This window comes from Mus musculus, chromosome 1 (genome assembly GCF_000001635.26).
Source record: "Mus musculus strain C57BL/6J chromosome 1, GRCm38.p6 C57BL/6J".
NCBI lineage: Eukaryota > Metazoa > Chordata > Mammalia > Rodentia > Muridae > Mus > Mus musculus.
In genome coordinates this window covers 74,078,543-74,093,961 of record NC_000067.6, presented here as the reverse complement: position 1 = coordinate 74,093,961, position 15,419 = coordinate 74,078,543, and the positions used below count along the sequence as shown (strand labels likewise).

General features: G+C 51.5%; 1 protein-coding gene across 21 annotated transcripts in view; it reads left to right on the top strand.

Moving 5' to 3' along the window:
- Tns1 (tensin 1) overlaps positions 1-15,419 on the top strand; it is a 214,317-nt gene that overhangs the window by 30,587 nt on the left and 168,311 nt on the right. For 19 of the 21 annotated variants that reach the window (NM_001289895.2, NM_027884.4, XM_030252982.1 and 16 more), the window contains exon 2: positions 14,649-14,763. In NM_001289895.2, coding sequence (NP_001276824.1) covers positions 14,649-14,763 — 115 coding nt within the window. Of the gene's footprint in view, positions 1-2,615; positions 2,790-14,648; positions 14,764-15,419 lie in introns of those variants that run through there. The other 2 variants (XM_030252983.1, XM_006495872.1) reach the window with 1 other exon arrangement.

Here is a 15,419-nt window from a genome sequence, read left to right as displayed (position 1 = left end):
ACCCTGTCTCAAAACCCCCAAATTACATCTATCTATCTATCTATCTATCTATCTATCTATCTATCTATCTATCTATCTATCTATCTATCTGTCATGTGTGTCTCTCCTTGCACACACACACACACACACACACACAAATGCCACTGTGTATGTGTGGAGGTCAGAGGACAACTCATGGGACTTGCTGAGCCATCTCAGCATTTTCTGTATACTTGGCTCGAGGGATACAAAAAGGGAGCTCGCCCATGTTCAGCTTTGGGAAGACACAGGTAGCTCTGAAGAGCTGACGACAGCAAGTCTGGCTGGCATTTAACAGTCAACAGGGAGATAATCATTAAGTAGTCGAGAGTATTTCTTTACAGGGAAAAGTTAAAGTACAAGGAGAGGCCACCAAGAACTTGGCAAAGAAGGAGAGGGGGTGTTGGTTCCTCTAAGAGGACCCTTCGGTGGTTTTGATCCAAGGAAGGGAGACTGGAGAGCCCCTTCAAGGTCATGGAGGTCAGACAAGTTGGTGCCATTGTTATGGTGTCTTTGGCCTGTTTTCTGACCTGATTTTCCAGAACTCTCCAGAAAGCAGCTGGGGATTGGGGTGTATGTCTTCTGTGACAGCAGCTAAGGGCTGTGGGAACAGGCAGGGGAACTCTTGAGTATCTTCAGAGAGAAGAGGATCCAGGAGGACCAGTGATGGGGTCTGGGCATAGCAAGGCTCAGGGCTCTCAGGAAACTCTACTGTAATGCTCCAACCAGGAGAGGAGGGGAGGAAGTTTGTAAGGGTGATTGTCTGTGGATCCTTATGACTACAGGAAAAACACTGGGCTCTTCCCGAGCCACTGCCAGCTGGGTTGTAGCAGTCGGGTTTGGGGGTAGGGAACCTGGGCTTGGGGATGCTGCAGGCATTGAGAAGTGAGGGATGCGAGCCCCCTTTCTCAGCTTCCCAGATCTGCAGAAGGGCCTAGAGAAGGATACAAAGGGGGCTCTCCACCCTAACTCATTCACTTAGGCACTTGCTCTAGGAAGGACCAGAATTAGAGACCCTATTTTGGAGTCCTCTGCTCTCTCCCTCACCAAGGCTAAGCATGGTAGTTAGTTCTGCCATAGTGTGACGCCTGAGTATCTGGTGGGGTAGGGTTTTCTGGGGTGAAAAGGGAGTGTGGTCCTCTCCTTCCTCCATTTCTAGGGGAATAACTTGGCTGGGTTGGGAGCCTGCATACCTGGCTGGAGAGATCCCCATAACTCCGGGTGGTGCTGTATGTGGCATTAATACAGTGTCAAAGCAGGATCCTGGACAGGTCAAAGAGAGGAAGGGGACATGGAACCCTTTGTCCGTGTGACGTGGGTATGCCCAGCTCACTCATACGTGTGCCTTGGAGCCCAGGCCAGAGGACTTTCTTGCTGGGTGACTCAGTCCAGGCAAATGGCCTCCAAGTGCCTACTCTGGGCGGGGCCCTGTCCTTGGCCTGTGTGTGTTTGTAAATTGGACTGCTTCCTGCTGTTTGTGCATCTACAGAGGGCGTTGGCGGAGCCCCTGTCCTTGCGTGGATCGCTCCAGAGAGTTGTTATTCACAGCCTCCACCCACCCCTCACTTGGTCCAGCCAGGCCAGAGCTCAGGAGAGAGCTGGTTTATTATTTTGGGGGAGATGGATACAGACAGTGGGGGCCTGGGACAGATTCTGTCGGTCTCCCTGCAGGGCTTCCTGGGAACGTATTTGGACCTGAACACTGTCTTCTTCCCAGCCTCTTTGTCCCCCTGGGCAGAGGTGGGGGATCAGGGAGGGCAGGGTGTGGGGCACTATGGTAAAGATATTGCATGGGGAGGGGTGGGAAGGAAAGAGCTGGGCTCAGGAGTGGAGAGAAGAAGAGGAGGGGGAGGAGAAAGGGGAGGAGGGGGAGGAGGGGGAGGAGGAGAAAGAGAAGGAAGTGGGAAAATGCAAACCAAATGTTGGCCCAGGGTATAGTCAAGAAAAACAGACTCTCGCAGGAGCCTGCAGCGCGTTCCCTTTCAGAGGGCAGGAAGGGCTGGGACAGATGTTGGAGGGAAGAAAGAAAGGGGAGGAAGAAATCAGGAAAAAAAAAAAACTGGGATGAAATCCACAGCCTGGGGGCAGGGCCCTGCCTCTCTATCACCAGTTTCTCCTGTGTCAAGGCCTGTCCTGTTCTGGGGAGCTTGCCCTTGGCATCAGGGTCTGTCTTAGCTGCATATGTGCAAATGAGTGTGTGTTCCGAGGCCAGGGATCTTGGGGAGAAGCCTAGGAGCCCTGGGGTGTGCAGACTATGCCATCGGAATCTGTCTGTGTGTCCACTGATGTTCTGGAAGCTTCTGGTGTGGTGTCTCTGCATTGGTCTACGATTTGGAGCAGATCTCAGGCTTCAAGATCAGGAGAAGGCGGGATGGGGCTTCCATGGCTTCTAGAGATGCTATGTATGCTTGTGGGGGACGTGGCTCCATAGAACCCTGCCTTGGGCAGACTCCCCTTGGCCCTGTCCCTCTCACACCCCCTGCTAAGCCGAGCTTCTTACCCCCCCCCCCCCCCCAGCCAGCCCTGGAGTCTGGGAGGAGAGAGGAGAGAGAAGGCTGGGACAAGAGGAGGAGTGGCGACGAGGGGGGTGGAGGAGGGGGGTGGAGGCCCAGATGCTGGCTGAACCAGCCTCTTAGGACTCTGCTCTCACTTCTGTCTGCTTGGTGGACGCTGCAAGCTCAGGGGGCCTTTGGCAGGCCCCCACGTGCCCCTCAACACAGAAACAGGACCCTGGGAAGATGACGTGGATTTGTCTGTCCTGCATGCTCTGGGTAGGTTCTTGTTGCTTTACCTCTGAGATTGCACCACTGTTGTTCAGCTAAGAGCCTTAGTTGGTGGGGGGCTGGGGAGGATCGGATGAAGGGGATACGCACACAAGAATAGACTGGAGCTGAAGGTCCCTGGGCTCTGCCTCTGAGCCCCCCAGTCTCCCCTTCTTCCCTCAGCTGGCCACTGATGCGGGCACTATGAGCAGAGTCAGAAACTTTTGTTTTGTTCCTCTTAATAGTGGGGTGGAAATTGTCACTCCCTTCAGTGGCTCAGTGCCTGAGCCTGCGGAGCAAGGGTCAGTGCACTGGCCAGGAGTGGGAGATGGGGGACTGAGGACCCGAGTACTCATCTAGACTCTTAAACCCAGAAATAGCCACGTTGATGGGGAATTCTGTTTCTGTCACGTTTGTCTTTTCTAGACCCTTTCTTCAAAGTCTCCTGTTCTTACCGAGAGTTCCCCATCTTTCCTGTCTCTCCTTTGGAAGAGGTGTGCAGGGCTAGGGGTCTGCGACAGGTCTGGGGCCCACGTGGGAGTCTATCTAGAAGGAGCGGGTGGGTAGACGCTCCCAGGAAGGGGGATGGGAAACAACTTGATGCTGCCGGGAGCATGGCAAGAGGAGACCCCTTCCTCAGAAGCTGTGGGAGGTATGCACAGGGGTCAGGAGGGCCAGGAAGTCATCCTTGGCTGAGGTTTCTGAGAGCCATGGCTGGCTGGGGGAAGGGGCTTCAGACCAGGCATCCAGATGTGGCTTGCTTGCCCTCTCTCTATTGTAGGCAGCTAGTCCTCAGGAGGCCTGTCAAGCTGTGCAGGATGAGGCTGAGCGAAGTTATGGGAGGGACCAAGCACCTATGGGCATATTGTGAAGAAGAGTCTGGTGACCCATGGTTTGGGTGGCATGAAATGTCCGCCTGTAGATTGAGGACTGTGGGGTGTCCTGTACAAGGGATGTTCTAGTAGTTTCCTGGGCTGCTGCTTCTTCTAAGATGGGGGGTGTTGGCCCAGTTCGTGTCTGGGCTGAGGATGTGGTATGTAGGGTAACCTGCGGGAGAGACACAGACTCTCAGGGATGACATCAAGAGGGCTCAGTTGGTACTTCTGCTGAGAGGTTTTAAGAGAAGGACCTCAGCCCAGTGGCCCTCAATTTCCCCACGAATGGAGAGAAGAATTTTCAGAGGGCTTGTCAGAAGGGAGCATCTTAATGCCCCAGGGCAGTGCCTAGCACACAGTGAAAAATCCTTGAGTGTGGATGCCCTCCCTCGAAACAGGGGTTAGTGATCAAGGCACGTGTAGATGGTCTTCCGTAAGCTGTTGTAAGACCAGCAGAGCTTTCATCTTCTCCTCTATTCTTTTCTACCCCCTTAACATGTCCCAGCACCTATCCCTACCACTGTTCTGCAGTGGAAGCTCACACACAGGCAGAGTGAGCATCCTGGGGTGCCATGCCCTGCCTGAGGCAGCTGTAGTGGTCCTGGCTCCTGGGCAAGCATTGACCAGGCTGGGGTTTGTTGGCAGTAGTGGGGGGGGGGTGACTTGGTGGCATCCATCAGAAGAAGGGTCTGGACAGAGGCTGCAGAAACCTTCTAGGGAGTCAGTTTGCATTGAGAGGTGTCTGTCAGGATGGCAGGTGGGTGGAATTTGATACTAGGCAGTTCTGGGCTCAAATCCTGGCTCCATCATTAACCTAATGGGCAGTATTCGTTAAGACAGCTTCTGAGCTTCAGTTTCCCTGTCTGTAAATACACGTACAGTGCAATCAAGAGACTGGGGGCTCAGGCATCCTGCAGATACTGAGAAAATGTTGAACCCTCTTTTCCTCCATGACTTAGGGAATTCTGTGTTCCCCGATAGGATGGGGCTGGATCTCCCTGGGAAGGACATGGTGGGACAGGACTCATGTGCCTATTCTGACATAGAGGCTCTGTCTAGCTCTCCTGGAGCCAAGAACTGGTTAGCTGTGCAGCCTCACTGAGGCCCGTCAAGGCAGGGTCTGGAGGAAGTAGACCTTGTGCCTAGGGCATATGGATTCGCATGTTCTCTTTAGGGAGATAAGCAGATGTTGCATCTAGAAAGTGGCACATCTGTGGCCCAGAGTCCTCACAAACCCTAGCAGTCAACCTTGCTTCCTTAGCCGAGGCACACAGCAGTGAGCACAGCAGTGCATTATGCATAAGTTGGTTTTCCCATCAAGTGCTTCCAGTTGCTATTACACAGTTAAGTGGAGTTTATTTAGAAAATAATTACACATCTATTAATTGAATGTGTTGGTGTGGGGATGGTGGCAGACTACAGCCCTTCCTTTTAGAGAGGATACTGGCTCTCAGGCTAGAGAGTGGCTCATTTGGCCTGAACTAGGACTGGAACCAGGCTCAGTCCTCTGAGCCCAGTTGCAGAGCACTGGTCCCTTGAGTCTTCTGGACCTCACAGAAGCTTGGATAGTGCTCTCCAAGGCCAGCTGCAGACTGTGACAGGTTCCAGTTTCTAAGCTGGGTTCCCTTCAAGGGCTGAGTGGATATTTCAGCCAGAAGCTTCCTAAATGAGTCCCTGTGTTCCTTGGACGGTTCTGGCCATGCATCTCCTCCACTGGCTTTCTGCTCTCCCTCTACTTCTCTTTGCCTGATGGAGGGGATGGGGTCAGACTTCAAGGCCCTAACCAGTACCAGTATCCAAACTCTACTGTTGCAAAGATCCTTAAAGTGACCCGTGAGGCACACAAGTCAGAGGGAAATAGTACATTGCCTCTTTCATGGGATTGACAGCAAGTGCCATGTGCCTGGGTTTAACCCTGTCTCAGCATTCCCGAGCTGTGTGACAATGGCTAAACTCTTCACATCTCTGTGCTATGGGTTTTCCTACCTTTAAGGCTGATACGTTTTCTCCCCTACTGTTAGAGATGGAGTCCTGGTCCCCAACATGGATAAGATTTCTGTTGCTAAGACGTGCATGCAGTTATTAAATATTCACTGGGAATCCATGTATGTTTAGGCAGATGCCTCTCACACACTAGAGCTCAGTAAAGGATGGCTCTCCTAATACCAAGCAGGAGAGGCAGGATTAGAACCTGATCTCTTGCCTACCCAGCCAAGACTTTCATTCTGGAAGCTCTTCATGGAAGGCATTCAGGTCAATGAAAATGGGGTCATATAAAGGTACAAAGGTCCCCACAGGGCAGGCCTTCCTCTACAGAGGACAGAGCGTGACTTGTCAGGGTGCAAATCTCACTTCTGTCACTGTGATGGTTAGGTTAGGGTCCTTCATCAACTTGGCATCTGGGAAGAGGGAGCCTAAGTTGCCTCCATCAGACTGACCTGTAGGCAAGTCTGGTGGCACATCCTCTAGACTCCTGATTGATGTGGGAGGGCTCAGCTCACTCTGGGCAGGTGGGGGTGGGTTGTATTTAAATGTAAGCTGAACAGTTATGGAGAGCAGACTAGTGAGCCGTTCCTCCACAGTCCAGTGGCTTTCTCTCTCTGCGGGATCCATCTCTGTGTATTTCTTCAACTTGCACAATTTTCTTTGAACCTCACTGGTTCTGTGAGGTAGGATAGGACAAGCAGTCCATCTTTGGTCAATAGAAGGGGGATCATGGAGGGGATGCCATGTAGGCTGTTTAAGGCCATCTTGCCAATGGTTCTCAGTGTTCCTGAGACAAGGGAATGGGTTGAGGGCAGCCATTGAATCTCTGGGTAGAAGGAGATCTTGTCTAATACTCTTGAAGTTTAGGGATGGCTTGGGAGATCACATAGTGAGAAACCAGTTAACTGCTTGTCCACTTAGGCTCCTTCTATGCCCTGACCATCCATGGGAGGCCTACATCCTTCAACAACTTGTAGCCAACTGATAACTTGTGTGAGTGTTACCAAAAATCAGGACTAACCTGGACTTTGGGAGGGGAATGGTTAGGAAATATCTCTCAGGTTATACACATACATACATACATACATACATACATACATACATACATACATACATATTTTTAGAGATGGTCTGTGTAGTTCTGGCCAGCCTTGAATTCACTATGTATAAAAAATGATTTTGAATTATACTTATCGACTTGTCTCCACTTCTGAAGTGCTGGGATTAGAGGCAGTCATGACCATGCCTACCTCTACTAGTTTTATATGGTGCTGGTGATAGACCTAGGGATTTGGCATGCCGAGAAAGCTCTCTACGAACCAAGCCAAGTCCCCAGCCCAGTGGTTGTTTTTTAGAGTCAAGGTCTTGCTGTGTAGCCCAGGCTGGCCTTGGGCATGCTGTATAGCCTAGGTTGTCCTCAGACTTGCTATCCCTGTCTCTCGAGGACTGTAATGACAGGTGTGCGTCATCACACTCAGTTCGGGAGACATATAGTTTCTTTCTTTTTTTAAAAAAATTATTTTATGTGTATAAATCTTTTGCTTGCATGTACGCATGTGTGCCACATACCCACAGAAGTCAGAAGAACTGGAGTTACAGGTGGTTTTTAGCCACCATGAGATCAGTCAGGTCCTCCGTAAGTGCTCTTAACCACTGAACCATCGCCCAAGCCCCAAGCGGACAAAATTTTAAAGTAGATTCACAGAAGATGGGACCTCTCCGAACACAAGTATAGGAGGTTAAAAGAAAAGATTGGTGGTGGTTAAGACAAGGAGCGCCAGTGTGATGGAATGCCAGGCCTCCTTCCTGGGATTGTCACTGAGGGCCTCTGGGGACACTCCAATCAGAGATCACACTAAGGGCAGGGCTTGGGGACCTCGGGCACTGGCTTTGACAGACTAGAGTTTTTGTTGCATCTTTGCTCATCTACACGACCTGGGCAGTTCCTCAGCCTCATGGAAGTCACTGTCACTGCGAGGATTCAGGGAGGGAACTGCTGCACTATGGCACCTGGCCCCGCTTATGGACCTCAGATGTCTACATCTCTGTGACCTCCTGGTTCTGTAGCTGACTTCACTCAGGGAAGCAGAAGGTTTTAATGCAGCAATACCAGGGACTAACTTGGGAAAGAGCCGGGGAGGGTGGAAGGAAGGGAGAGAAAGAGGGGTGAGGTGGTGGGGGGTAGGGGGGAGGAGAGAAGAGAGGAGGGAGATGGAAATGGAGGTGTCCAGGGTGAGGAGTGATAGAGACAGATGGGGGAGGTGAAGTGGGTGGGTTGGAGGCAGGCCCTGGGCTGGGTCTCAGCAGGTTCCTCTTGGGAGATCTAACTGGCAAGCTTAAAGCTATCAGGCAGGAGGTCTAGAAGGCTGCGCTGGAGGGGATTTGGTTCCTGGATAGTTTTGTGCAGTCCAGGTGTGGTGAGAGGGTCAGGTTAGCCGGGCCATCCAAATGACAGTATGTTGCCAGGAAGATACTGAATAGAACAGTGATCAGGATGGCTCACACCGAGGAGCCAAGCATGGGGGTTGGACCGGAACCTGGGACCAGGGCTTCTAGTTCTGCTTTTGTGTGAGAAAGCTGAACTTGTCTTTAAAATGGAGACCAAGGGGTTGGGGACGTCCCTTCATGGTAGAATGCTTGCCTGAAGTGTGGGGGCGCGATTCTGATTTCAGTCCTCAGTACTGCTATTATTGTCTGTTTGTTTAAAATAATCAATTTATTTTTATTTTATGTGCATTAGTGTTTGGCCTGTATGTGTGTCTGTGTGAGGGTGTCAGATCCCATGTGGATGCTGAGAACTGAACCTGGGTCCTCTGGAAGAGCAGGCAGTGCTCATAATCACTGAACCATCTCACCAGCTCCAGTACTGCTAGGTTTATAAAAGGCTACTGAGACATGGAATGATAGCTCGGGCCTGCAATGGGTGGGCCTTGGATGGGGTCACAGCCTGTGTGGATTTGGAATAGACAGTTGAGAGTGGGCAGTGGGCAGGGAGAGTGGATGGGCATAGAGGACGAGTCTCCTGCCCGTGAGTACCACATGCTCCCTGGACTTCTTGGGGGAAACATTTGAGGGTGTCATGGCCCCTGCAGAGTTGAAGTTGAAGTTGGTGTTCAGAGGTCCTGGAAGCTATGACAACAGTCCTAGGCAGAAGTGACCAGGCTGAGAAGGGTCAGAGGCAGCAGAATTGAAAAGCAGGAGAGAGAGAGAGAGAGAGAGAGAGAGAAAGAGAGTCAGTCTGTGGAGAGAATTAGGAGGCAAAAGTCACGGGATCTGGCAACGAGCTGCTGAGAGGGTGGGGGAGGGCAGGGAGGGGCTGAGGGTGACTCAGAGTTTTCCACCAGGGTGACCAAGAACATGGGCAGGCCCTTAATTGGGGGCCCAAGAGGGAGGCAACTCTGTGTTGTCCGTGAAGGTGAGGTTTGGAGGAAGAAGCCTGAGAGCAGGCACTAAGACTCCCCGACTAAGGGCTAGGGGACCTTGGTGGCCGGGTCACAGGGAGAGGGTAAAGCCTATCTCAGCTTTTGGCCATCCCATCTCCCAGGCTGCCCAGCTCTCTGGCTAGAAGACTTCTGTCTTTTCTGGCCACCCAGAGCTGTTTAGCCTCAGAGGAGGGCAGAACTGGGGGTTTTCTCACAGTGGGTGGACCTCTTTAGCACACAGCCCTTTGCCTCTCTGCCCCTCGAGGAAGGGAGTTGTCTGCAAGCAGTTCCTCCCAACCAGGACCAAGGCCTGGCTAGAGCCCCTGATGGTCCAGCCAGTTGTGCCACACCCTCTGGCTGGCTGAATGGAGAGAGGGAAGGGCTGAGATGGGCCAAGGCCTTAGGCTTTGAAAGCCCTCTGCTGCTGGGGCTTGAGGGCTGGGGAGCAGGGCTTCCAGCTGGATCCCTTCCCTGCTCCCTTGCTCTGACTCTGGCTTGCAGGGAGGTGGGACAGTGCTGGAGCCACCAGGACACCCCTCCCTTCATTGTGGCCATGTCTCCTGCCTCTGGGCTTGCCTGTTAATCCAGGGAGGGCAGGGCCTGGCTGTGCCCCATGTGGCTGTCTGCCGCCTGTCAGGAAGACAGCAATCGTTGTCCTAACAAGCCACCGTCCTTGGATGGCACTGCATGTTTTATGGGCTTGTGGGCTTTATGGGGCTCACTCTCATCCTCTGCCTGGACCTGGGGAGCAGTCCCAGATGGGCGAGCGGGGCAGGGTGAGCCAGACTTAAACACCAATCTGCTCTTGTAGCAAGCTCTGACTCTGGTCTGTAGGGTTGAGACGTCCTTGGGTATCAGAGGGAGGAGGCTAACCCACCCTAAACCATCTCCACCAACATCCTGTGACATTAGAATCCACGTGTTGAGCCTTTCTATAGCATCCCTGGATACCCTACTTCCTAGTGTGGGAAGCTGAGGCCTGCTTCTCATTGGGGATGATGGAGCTGACTTTTCCTCACACAGATTTTTATAGTCTGTCCTTAGGGGGCTAACGTGTCCTCATATTCTCTGCTCCCCACAGCTGTCAGCACACCCCCTCCCTCCGCAGCTCGAAGCTTCGCCTTGTACTGAGGTCCAGAGAAGGTTGTCAATGCACTCGGCTACACAGCCCCAGTGTATTCCAGGCCTGTTCTTCCATCAGAGCTAGATGAGGGGAAAGTCACCCAGAACTGCTTAGAGGAGGTCAGAGTCCTGGAACCACCCATTAGCCCTCCGGGTCCACTGTGGGCAAGTTTATAGACTCAGGTTTTCCAGGACAGATGGGACAGTGGTATCACAGTCCCAGGCATGAGTCTGGATAGTCTCTTAACAGCCTGGAAGGCGTCACTTGCCCCCTCCTACCCACTAGGCTGTAAGGACTCCAGAGCTCTGGGAAAAGGGACTTTTCCTTAGGCTTTGGGAAAAGGGCTGGACTTGGGGGTATAGGGAGGGGAGTTTTGGAAGGTTATCTAGAATGTCAAATTCTGTTTCTTTAAGTGGGGAGGAAGAAAGAGGCCTGGGACTTCCTGCCTGCCTCCCTCACATCACTCTCCAACTGGACTGCAAGTTCCCTCTCTGTTCCACCTCCCACCCCACACCATGGCTGGGGCCCCTCCCCAGTATGTCTGACAAAATTGACCAGGAAATCTGACAACCAAACTCTGAGATGAGAAAGTGGGAGGAGAGACAGCAGACTGGAAGGGGATGGAGGCCCCTACCCTCACTGAACCCAGGCAGTAGACTGGAATGGTAGACTCCTGGCTGGAGCTGGGGGGTATTTAGGACCGGCTCGGGGAGTGCTGCTGCTCAGTATGACCACCAGGAGGCGCTGCTGACGCCTTCAACCTCTTCTTGCTTTGCTTTTACCTCTGCCCTGGACTTGTCTGTTTGCTCTTGCCTTTCACCTAGTCTGCCTGGCTATCTTTGATTTCAAAACAATCTTAAGCTTCAGAATGGTTGCAAACTCACTCGGCACAAAGATCTTTCCCTCCTGAACTTTGGGGGAGCGAGTTGCTGCCCCCCACTCGACTTTGAATACCTCCTTGACCTCACGAGGACTCCGTTTCAGGGGACACAGAGGCCAACATCAGAGGTTGATGGCATGAAGATGCCACTGCCTTCTAATTCTCAGACACTGTGGTGTCTCACTGGGTGTCCCTGAGACGTCCTTAAGGCCACCACAAACATCTAGTTCAGAATCAGCCACTGCTTTTAGCTGCCGTGTCTGGAGTCGCCTCCTGTCTGGGAATCTCTGTCTTCCCGTGACTTTCGTAACCTTGTCACTTGTGAAGGCTCCGGGCCATTTCATTTGTAGACTGTGCCTCAGCTTGTGTCAGCCTGATGTTTCCTCTTGATTGGATTCAGGTTGTGGCTTTTGGCAGGACTGTCAGAGAGTGATACTCTACACTTGGTCAGCCATCCCACGGGTACCACTTCCATTCATCTCGTCCCGGGTGACAGTAACTTACTTTGATCACTTGATTGGCATCTGTCCGGGAAACCTATCTCCCACTTTATTTCTGAGGCAGCTTCAGGTCTGTCTCCGGCTGACCTTGAACTCAGGCTGTTGGGATTACAGCTGTGCCTCCAAACCCCGTTTCATCCTTTGTAACTTATTTGTACAATGTGGGGAGGAGCTTGGAGACTCTATTCTGTTTTTAATCTTCCACCACCTTTTGATTTCTTCGTTTATTATTTGCCTCACAATGAGCTCTTTGAAGCCACGGCTATCATTGTGTCCCGAGCCTCAGCTCTTCCCTGATGTGGCCTTTGGGAGCTCCTGGGTCCTTCTGTCTGTCCCTCTTTGTTTCCTGGTTCCCTCTTAGCTGTGTGCCTCTATTCATGCTTGCTCTCTGTGTACTCATGGCTTGTGCCTTTCTTTTTCTCTTCCCTTATCTTCTCTGTGGCTTGTCTCATTCTCAGACAGCTTCCTCCTCCTCCCTCTGTCTATTTCTTCCTGTCTCTTTGGCTTGCTGCCTCTGATCCAGTCTCTTATTGCCTGCATTTCTCTGTGTTTTGGTAGCACCCAGAACCTCCTCCGTGTTGTCAGATAGGAGCCTGTGTTTGCTTAGTGTGTGGGCCACTCTTCCTCCTCCAAGCCAAGTTGTCTCCTCTGGCCCTGGCTCAGAGCTGGGAGGCTCAGGGACAAGGTGTGTGATGAGATCCCTCTGCACACTGCAGTGTCCACGACCTGGCCTGGGTGTGTGCCCAGAAAGGGCTCCAGCTGAGCCTGTTCCCTGGAGAGTTCCTGTAGAGGAGGGACCTATGTCAGGCAGGGCATGCTTCCTCGAGGAGTCCCCAGGGTGGGAGACTCTGTAGTCTACGTGTGGAATGAGCTGTACAGCGGGTCGTGCCTGTGCAGGGCTTTATGTTCTAGATCAGTGGTTCTCAACCTTCCTAATGCTGCAGCTCTTTAATACAGTTCCTCATGTCTTGGTGACCCCCAACCATAATTTTTTTTTTGCTACTCCATAACTGTAATTTGGTACTGTTATGGATCATAACGTAAGCATTTGTATTTTCTGATGGTCTTAAGTGATGACTGTGTAAAGGTCGTTTGACCCCTCAAAGGGGTCTCGACTCCCAGGTTGAGAACCATTGGCTAGAGTGAGCTCTCTTGTGTGGTTACAAAGGACTGACTGTCAGAGCTTGGTGAGTGTGTGTTTGTAGTGCTGTCTGGACGGGAAGTGTGTGTGTGTGTGTGTGTGTGTGTGTGTGTGTGTGTGTGTGAGAGAGAGAGAGAGAGAGAGAGAGAGAGAGAGAGAGAGACCTGCTGGCCTAGGTACACTTGGCAGGTCAGATAGAAGAACAACACTCCAACCTGTTGCTTTTCTCACACAATTGGTTGTGTAGTCTCAAGAAGGAATTTGTTTCATGAGTTGTGGCTCATGCTGTGATCCCAGCACCTAGGGGGCGGGGGTGGGGGGGTTGGGTAGAGGCAGAAGGATCCTGTGTTTCAGGGCTACAAGGTGAGATCTTGGCTCAAAGAAATCAAACAAACAGGAAATTTAACATACTATATAAATATATTTTCTCAAGAGTAGGCAGCACAGCATACAGTTAGCATATTCACGGTTCTGGGTTTGGCCCCCAGAACATTTTCTTTCTCTTTCTCTCTTTCTCTCTTTCTTTCTTTCTCTCTCTCTCTCTCTCTCTCTCTCTTTCTTTCTTTCTTCCTTCCTTCCTTTCCTTCCTTCCTTCCTTTCTCTCTCTATTTCTTTCTAAAGATTTATTTATATCTTTTATGTATATGAGTACACTGTAGCTGTCTTCAGACACACGAGAAGAGGGCATCAGATCCCATTACAGATGGTTGTGAGCCACCATGTGTTTGCTGGGAATTGAACTCAGGACCTTTGGAAGAGCAGTCAGTGCTCTTAACTACTGAGCCATCTCTCCAGCTCGAATATTTTCATAATATAAAGAATAGGTAGCCGGGTGTGGTGGCGCACGCCTTTAATCCCAGCACTTGGGAGGCAGAGGCAGAGGCAGGCAAATTTCTGAATTCGAGGCCAGCCTGGTTTACAGAGTGAGTTTCAGGACAGCTAGGGCTATACAGAGAAACCCTGTCTCGAACCCCCCACCCCCACCCCCCGCCGCAAGAACAAAACAAAACAACAACAACAAAAGAATAGGAAATAAAAATGAAGGCAGCAGGACCCTCAGACTAGGGTGAATGGTAGTCTGAAGACAGGGAAATGACATGCTGGAATGTGGGCTACAGAGATTCGGGGCCACCCACCGTGGAACAGATAAATACATTTACTGCACTCACACCTGGAATACTACACAGCCGCGAAGCAGAAGGAATGGCTGCATTACATCAGAACATGCAAATGTTTCATGAGAGACCCTGCACACTAGGTTACAGACTGATAACTCCATCTGTACAGAGCGTACAATAGAGTGAAGCAATTTGCTGCTAAGGGAGGTCCCAGGACTGTGTATGGTTGGCGTGTAGAAGGTACATATGGGCTATGTGGTTGGTATGTAGAAGGTGTCCAGAACTTGGGGTTCCTGTGGGAGGTTTTAACTGGGAGGAGTCATGCAATAGCCACTGGAACATAGTTACACGAGGTGCACTGGGTATGTTGTAGCAAGGAATATTCTTTCGGCATGTATGTTTTGTAATGGCTGGGAAGCAGATCAGGATCTTACACTAGGCAAGCGCCAGGCCACTCAGCGTTAGCTCTGCCCAATGAAGACGCACATTTAAACTTAGTCGCTTAACTGCAGTTTAGTTTGTACCCTAAAATACCAAAGTGAGTGGGAAGAGAAACATGAGTGGAAGCCATAGAGGGTGAGCCCTGCCTGGGTGCTAGAGTCTGCAGTCACTGTCTGTGCCCTGTCCACTGATCCTCCTAGTCTGGGAGCCTGGCATGACTGTTCCATCAGCCCTATACTGTTCTTGGTCCTTAGGCACTTCATTCCTACCAGGGTACTTGCCTTGGTTTTTCCTGTCTGGCCAGTTTTTCCTCCTCTGCCCTTGCCTCCTTTCCAAGACCCCAGTATTCACTTGATTGATCTCTGGGCATTTCTTCCCACAGCCAGAAGACCTGGAGGCCCCCAAGACCCACCACTTCAAGGTGAAGGCCTTCAAGAAGGTGAAGCCCTGTGGCATCTGCCGGCAGGCCATCACTCGGGAAGGCTGTGTTTGCAAAGGTGCGTGGTTGATGGGATCCAGGGCATGTTGTTGTTGTTGTTGTTGTTGTTGTTGGACTGGTCTGGTTTGGGGTGTGTGGGGTCTCTACTGAGCATGTGTGCCTATCTCTTATCTTTTGGAGGACACTGAACACCTAGCTAGGTGACAAGCACATGGAGTGTGTGATGACGTGGCAGTGGATGGCATGGTGATTAATGGTAGAGACTGTGTGAAGGTATAGGTCTAACGTGGATGGTAACCAGGTAGCATAGGAAGGTCTGTGTGTAGGATGTGGCTGTGTGGGGATGGTCAGGGTGGCGGAGTCTAGTGGCAGGTGATGAAAGTCATTCGGATGCCATGGAGATCATGAAAGATATGATAGCACTGGGTGATGGTGCATACACCCTTAATCCCAGCACTCAGGAGGCAGAAGCAGGCAGATCCTCGAGTTCCCTGAGTTCAAGGATAGCCTGGTCTAGAGAGTGAGTTCCAAATCAGCCAGAGAAATCCTGTCTTGAAAAAGCAACCAGCCAACCAACCAAGGTACATATTGGCAATGTGGAAGGTGCCAGAAGGGGCATGCTTGCTGTGTGGAAGGCTTGTGGCTAGTGCATGGGAAATGTGCAGTCAGAGTATGCAAAGTGCATGGTTGGTGCATGGAAGAAACATGACTAGC